We start from the raw sequence: 7,900 nt of genomic DNA on the forward strand, positions 1-7,900 counted from the left end.
TTTGTCTTCACCATCATATTCATAAGTTTAGCTCAAGCAATTTTTAATACAAACCACGCAGTAAATGAATTAAGGTTAATTAGTGCAGTTAATCAAATTGGTGCATAAAGCAGAATACGATGTTGGAGGTCAATAATGGATAAAGCAAGGATAACGTTTAAGGACTATCTTTACACTTCAGTTTCGTAGCCACATCAAGGTTAGCTATCTCTTTTCTCGTATTTCTTGTAATATGATCTCTACAATCAAACTAGGTTCGCTATTGTTGAAATTTTTGTGCTTTCTTTCCTCTTTCAATCCTGTAAAAACTCTCTATCGGACTAGTGGATCAGAATTATAAGTTCAAGCAACAAATGGATAAACTTCTATATATAACGACTTTCGTGAGTGAAAAAATAAACTAATAAATTTAACTGCCAACGATGATAACATTGGGTGAATATTATATAATTCGGCACGATTAAGTTTAGATGGTTTGGTAAAATTGTGGGGATAACAAGTGTGAATAGACTTAGCATGGGGAGCACTATCGCATGCATGTTGTTGTAGGGCTCAGCTGGACTCTTCCTTTTCTGGAAGCTACCCAAACCCAGCAAGGAGTCTGGTTTTTAATCTGTGGAATTGATATGCTTTTGATTCTAATAGGGTACTTCATTTTGGACATTAATTTTCATGAAGGAAGAATTGGAAAGTTACATGTTTTTCTACAAGTTTAAGAATCCGAACTACCTTGAATGTATTGCAGATGCGTCAAACGCAAGAGGGTGGTTCATTGTCAAACTTGAAAACCAAGTTAGAAACTATACGTTCTGTGGGGCCTCTCTCAGCATCATGTTGCATCTACAGAGTACCACCAAGCCTTCGAAAGGTGAATGAAGAAGACTACACACCTAACTTAGTTTCCATTGGCCCATTTCACCATGGAAACAGAAAACTAGAACCAACGCAGCATTTAAAATTGTGGTACCTCCACAAATTTCTCGAGAGGACTCAAGAGAGCAAGTCATTTGATGATTTTGCTAAATTCCTACAAAGCTCAGAAGATAAAATCCGACGTTGTTATTCGGAGACCATACAGATGGAAAGCGACAAATTCATAAGCATGATTTTAACCGATGCTGGCTTCATCATTGAGTTGTTTCTTGCTCGTAGTGATGATCTATCTTCAAGTGATGACCTTCCTTCAGGTGATGACCTTCCTTCAGGTGATGACCTTCCTTCAGGTGATGACCTTCCTTCAAGTGATGACCTTCTTGTTAATAAACCATGGCCAAGGGCTGATCTACTACAAGACCTGGTTTTAATTGAAAATCAATTACCACTTTTTATTCTTGAAGACCTCTACCACCAAACTTTTCCCACAGGATTCAATGGTATGCTTTCATTTCTTGATCTTGCCATCCCTATTTTCGTGGGACATTTCTCAGGAAACATATACTATACCACATATGATAAAATATTTGACAAGTCTTCCATTCCATACCAAGTAGAACACCTGTGTGATATATTAAGGGCATTTTGCTTACCAACTAATCCACCACCAAGAATTAGACTTAGAGCATCAAAGCGTTCACACAGTGCGAGTCAACTACATGACTCAGGAGTCAAATTACAAGTTCACGAAGGGAAAAAGTTAACTGAGGTTCTATTTTCAGACGGAAGTCTAAGAATACCAAGTATGAGGGTGAGTAATATCATTGAGAAGTTGTTGAGAAACGTGGTGGCTTTTGAGCAATGTCACTATCCTTCTAAGCACTACGTGACTGATTACATTGTCCTCTTGGATTTTCTCATCCAATCCGGGAAAGACGTTGAGATTCTGGTTGAAAAGGGAATCATGGAGAGCTTTCTTGATGGTGATGCGGTGGCGTCCATGTTTACCAGTTTACGTAAGAATCTTATTGAAACAAGTGCCAATAGTGGGTATGTCTCTTTACATGCGGAGTTAGATGAGTTTTGTAATAAACCTTATCACAAGCATAAAGCAATCTTTGTGCGTGATTATTGGAGCACTCCCTGGAAAAAAGCTTCTTCTACTGCTGCAGTTCTCCTACTTTTCCTCACTTTTATCCAAACAATATGTTCTATCATCCCTTTGTTTAAAAAGTAGGTTGTAAAATCTTGTATTACTCTCAAAGTCTTGAATAAAATTTGTACTTATATATTGCTATATATGATCACAACCATATGCACACTTCCTCTTTTCCCCTAAATAATTGAAGGAGTTTGAAACATTGCCTACTCCCAAGTATTCATTTTATTGCCCTCATATTGTAGTGAACTCGTGTCGCTTAATTGCAAAATAAAGATATAAATCTGAGTTATATGATTAAATTTGAGCCAAAAAATCCATAGCTACCGGTAGTCTTGGAATTTTATAACAATTTCCCCGGGGGGCGGGGAGCAATATGCTTAGCTAGTTTTAAACATCTCTCACAATTTTACATATTTTAATTAAAAAGATCTACTACTTTTCTCAGTAGATATCCCTTCAGAAATAATTATTCCGCCCAACAACCCCATTGGTCCAACCAAGTTGGGTTAATTCGTTTCTTTTTGCTTTTTGAAAAAGTGTACGTTATTATGAATTTTATGAAGAACGGTTGTGGCTCTTTTTGAGCCCAGTAAAGTAACCGCGCCAAGTAATCCAACCGATGCCCGTAACGATGGGTTTGGGCCCAACATTCTCTCACATTAGTAAGTGACGTTGTTGAACAAGAAACTAGACTAGAAATACAATGTAAAAGAAAAGTGCACTTATAGTTATTGAATAATTTAATATAAGATTTCATTTTAGTCCCCTAATTTTATAAAATATTTTCTCATTCCTCTAATCCTGACATAGTTAATAGCATATGTTGACGTTAAAATTTTAAATGTTGACAAAATATTTCTTAAATGTTAGTATATTAATTTTAATTCTAAAAAATAATGACAATTAGCATAAAATTTTAAAGTCCTATTTTGCCGTGCATGTAAAGAGGTGGTAGCTAATTTTTTATGATATTATCCTAAATTATGTTAAGTTGTTGCCATAAATTCAAAATACACTTTATTGTGCCCATTAATGTTAGTAAAGGACATAATTGAAAAGTCACATTTTTTGAATTAAGTTGCGTATATTTCCAAAAATATTTAGTATTCTGAGTTAATTTTTGATACATCTAAAATCCCAAGGTATTTTTTCAATAGCAGTGGTTATCCTAAACTAATTTTTGATATATGCAATACCTCAAAGTATTTCGCGTAACGCCCTAACTTCAATTCTTCCACTATGCTTATCAAAATTTCAACTTTTTTACTCAGTTACCATGGCAAATCGAAGAAACAACCCAAGAATGCCATCTATTTAGGGATAACCATTATATAAAAAGGAACAAGGTCTTACCACCAAGACATATCATGGTTATAAAGGAACCAAACTTACTTTGCATGCATAACCATGTGAGAAAGGATTCACCCCTAACATGGTTATAAGGAGCCCCCTATGTACCTGATTTATACAATTCATAGCAAAAAATAATGATAGTAATAATACAACTACTGGGTCCACTTATTCATTGAGGATAACAACAACATTCAGAATATGACCCCATGGCCCTTAAGCTTCTCAAAAGGAAACTCAAGTCCAGAAAAAACATTATAGTCCCAAAATCAACAGTCCACATAAATTATTTAACACAATCCAATAATGAATGAATGCTCAAACTTAGGTGGCAAGTAGATAATCAACTAAACATGAACGAAAGAAAATGAAATGCAGTCACCGAGCGAGTGGCCTCACCCTTCCAATTTCTTCCCCACCGTGCTCCTTGCTACTCTCACCTGTAAAAGAGTAACAGGGTGAGACTAATGTCTCAATAATGTAAACTCCTACTTACCCACCTATTAGCACCTCTATGAGGTGTTAGGTGTGACTAATAGTTAAAACAAAATTATAATGTCATAGACACATACCAAGAGACAGATACTACAATTTCACAAGAAGCAAGACAAGACCAATATTCATTAAACATTAGCAATTCAATTTTCGCCTTATATCTTTCTTATAATTATTGACTTGAACCCATGGGCTCAATCCTAACTATGTCACTAGTGACTCTTACAAGCTTCCTACACATGTGGCATGGACCAGCCTAAGTTGGTAGAGTACACACAAGCCATGGTTTCCCAAGAAAAGTTGGCATGCTACCCCAGTGGGTTTACCATGCAATATCCTATGAGGTATGCTATCCTCAGGGTCTACTGCCTTGAGATAACTCTAGAGTGTCACAAAAGAAGGTGTGATGCCCTCTCAAGAGGCTAACCATAGGGCGCACTATGGAGGCAAACCACATGAGCAAGGATTCGGTCTTCGATAGATCACCTCCCCAAAATGATATTCACATCACATTTGCATTATGTCATTTCATAATCCTTAGCTGCATCCCAGGTGCATAAACACCTATACCAAATTCTTGGTATCCATCATATCAAATATATAACCATATATCGTGAAACTAAGCAATTATAAAGTTTTATAATCAAAGCTTAATATACATTTAGATAGTCCGAGTCACTAATAAAAACACAAGCAAGGAAAAATATAGCAAATCTGGGTCCTTCGTTGTGACCAACGAGGTCCTTCGCCATGGTGCACCCAGTCTTTTGCCACGAAGAACAGCACAACCCTCTAAAAATATGAAAACAATCCCAAGAATCCATCCTTTTAGGTTTCTATCCAATCCTAGATTTTTCAACATGGATTCCTTTTTCACAAAGCATCCTACCAGCCAGTTTTAGCTTTTTGTAAGGTTTCTACAGAGTTCCTTATCAATATTTCAAATCCATGGTATCTAAAACTATCTCTAAAAGGTCTAGACTTAATTAAATATGCTCATTGAGGGACTAGGAGGGGAAGAGAGTAAGAACCTACGTTACCTGATTTCCAAGTAAAGTCGTATCACCGAATCATCCCTTGAACGTTCCCCAATGTCTACCGTTACGTTACTCCATGACAGTTTTATATAAAAGAGTTACAAAACTAATAAAAGATCTCTAAGAGATACCCAAAATCCCATTAGATAGAGAGATTGTTGAGAAAGCAGAGGTGAGAATTACTCAGTAAGGTCAAACTCACTTACCATTGCCTCTGAAATTCTCATTATTCACAAAAGGTTGCTCTGACCCAGCACAGAAAACTCTCGTTTTACTATAAACTCCAAAAATGATGGTACGTCTAACCCTCCTGCTTATTTGAAATATTGGTCATTCTTTAACATGGATTCTTTTTTCACAAAGCATACCACCAGGCTAGTTTTAAATTTTCATAGGATTTTTACAGAGTTCCTTATTAATATCCAAACCCATGGTATGTAAAACTATCTCTAAAAGATTTGGACTTAATTAAATATCCTCATAGAGGGATTCAAAGGTAAAGAGAGCAAGAACCCATGTTACTTTATTTCCAAGAGTATTCGTAGAGGTCACTGAATCATCCCTTGAATGTTCCACAACATCTACCGTTACACTATGACAATTTTATATAAAAAAGTTACAGAACTGATAAAAGATCTCTAAGAGATACACAAAACCCTACTGGGTAGAGAGGCTGTTGAGAAAGCAGAAGTAAGAATTACTCAGGAAGGTCGAACTCACTTATCACTGCCTCTGAAATTCCCATAATTCACAAAAGATTGCTTTGATTTTGCTTTAGCAGAAAAAACCCTCTTTATTTACTACAAACTCCAAAAATGATAGCGCGTTTGACCCTCCTAATTATTTAAAATTTTGGTCTTTCTTCAACATGGATTCCTTTATCAAAAAGCATCCTACCATGCCAGTTTTAACTTTTTGTAGGACTTATACAGAGTTCCTTATAAATATTCCAAATCCATGGTATCTAAAACTATCCCTAAAAAGTCTAGACTTAGTTAAATATCCTCATAGAAGGATTAGAAGGGGAAGTGAGTAAGAAGCCATGTTACCTGACTTGCAAGAGTAGTCTTAAGGGTCATCCAATCGCCCCTTGAATGTTCCAAAACGTCTACCATTGCTCTATGATAGTTTTATATAAAAGAGTTACAGAGCTGATAAAAGATCTCTAAGAGATACCCAAAACTTTACTGGATAGAGGGATTGTTGAGAAAGCAGAGGTGAAAATTACTCAGCAAGGTCAAACTCACTTATCACCGCCTCTAAAATTCTCATAATTCACAAAAGGTTGCCCTGATTTTTCCTTAGCAGAGAAAACCCTCTTTTTTTTAACTATAGACTCCAACAACGATAACACGTGCGACCCTCTTGCTTATTTGAAATTTTGGTTGTTTTTTAATATGGATTCTTTTTTAACAAAGCATCCCACCAGGCCAGTTTTAACTATTCATAGGATATTTATGGAGTTCCTTATTAATATTCCAAACCCATCATATGTAAAACTCTCTCTAAAAGGTCTAGACCTAATTAAATATCCTTATATAGGGACCAGGAGGGAATGTGAGTACGAACCCACATTACCTTATTTCCAAGAGTAGCTGTAGGGGTCACCGAATCATCCCTTAAATGTTCCATAACGTCTACCGTTACTCTGACAGTTTTATACTCCTTCGGTCCTTAATACAAGACTCATTTAACTAATTTGATTAAATTAAAGAAGTTAGGTATGTTAGTTAATTATAAGAAAGTGCAACATTTTTCTTAAAACACTATAATCATCTTTCTTAATACCCCTTCTCCCTCTTCTACTTGATTATGGTTGAGGAAGTATCCATAAGGGTAATTTAGAGAAAATTGATAAATATGAGAAATTGGTCTTATATTTAGGACTAAAATTAAGGACCGGTGGAGTATAAAAGAGCTATAGATCTAATAAAAATCTCTAAGAGATACACCAAACCCCACTGGATAGAGAGACTGTTGAGGAAGCAAAGGTGAGAATTACTCAGGAAGGTCGAACTTACTTATCACTACCTCCGGAATTTCCACAATTCATAAAAGGTAATTCCGATTTTGCTCTAGCAAAGAAAATCCTCTTTATTTACTATAAACTCCAAAAATGATGGCGCTTGCGACCCTCTTAATTATTTAAGATTTTAATCTTTCTTCAACATGGATTCCTTTATCAAAAAAGCATCCTACTATGCTAATTTTAACTTTTAGTAGGATTTTTACAGAGTTCCTTATTAATATTCTAAATCCATGGTATCTAAAACTATCTCTAAAAGGTATAGACTTAATTAAATATCCTCATAGAAGGACTAGGAGGGAAGGTGAGTAAGAACACATGTTACCTTATTTACCAGAGTAGTAGTAGGGATCACCCAATCGTCCCTTGAATATTCACAACATCTACCATTACTCTATGACAACTTGATATAAAAGAGATGCAGAATTGATAAAAGATCTCTAAGAGATACCCAAAACCCTACTGGATAGAGAGATTGTTGAGAAAGCAGAGGTGAGAATTATTCAAAAATGTTGAACTTACTTACCATCGCCTCCAAAATTCCTATTATTCACAAAAGGTTGCTCCAATTTTGCCCTAGTAGAGAAAATCCTCTTTATTTACTATAAAATTCAACAACGATGGCATGTGCGACCCTCCTGATTATTTAAAATTTTGATATTTCTTCAACGTGGATTCCTTTATCAAAAAGCATCATACCATGCCAATTTTGACTTTTTGTAGAATTTTTACAGAGTTCCTTAGTAATATTCCAAACCGATGGTATCTAAAACTATCTTTAAAAGGTCTAGACTTAATTAAGTATCCTCACAGAAGGACTAGAAGGGGAAGTGAGTAAGAATCCATGTTACCTGATTTTCAAGTGTAGTCATCGGGATCATCAGTTTGTCCATTGAACATATTCCAGAATGCTACCGTTACTACTCTACGACAGATTTATATAAAAGAGTTATAAAA

General features: G+C 35.6%; 1 protein-coding gene across 1 annotated transcript; it reads left to right on the plus strand.

Annotated features, from left to right (window-relative positions):
* Positions 1 to 745: 745 nt before the first annotated feature.
* On the plus strand, positions 746 to 2,110 carry LOC114715039 (UPF0481 protein At3g47200-like). Its single transcript, XM_028899845.1, has one exon. The coding sequence runs from the start codon at positions 746 to 748 to the stop codon at positions 2,108 to 2,110; it is 1,365 nt and encodes a 454-aa protein (XP_028755678.1).
* The last annotated feature ends 5,790 nt before the right edge of the window (positions 2,111 to 7,900 follow it).

The sequence above is a fragment of the Neltuma alba genome, unplaced genomic scaffold, assembly GCF_004799145.2.
Source record: "Neltuma alba isolate B1F8T4 unplaced genomic scaffold, ASM479914v2 tig00011573_pilon, whole genome shotgun sequence".
In the NCBI taxonomy this organism is placed as follows: Eukaryota; Viridiplantae; Streptophyta; class Magnoliopsida; order Fabales; family Fabaceae; genus Neltuma; species Neltuma alba.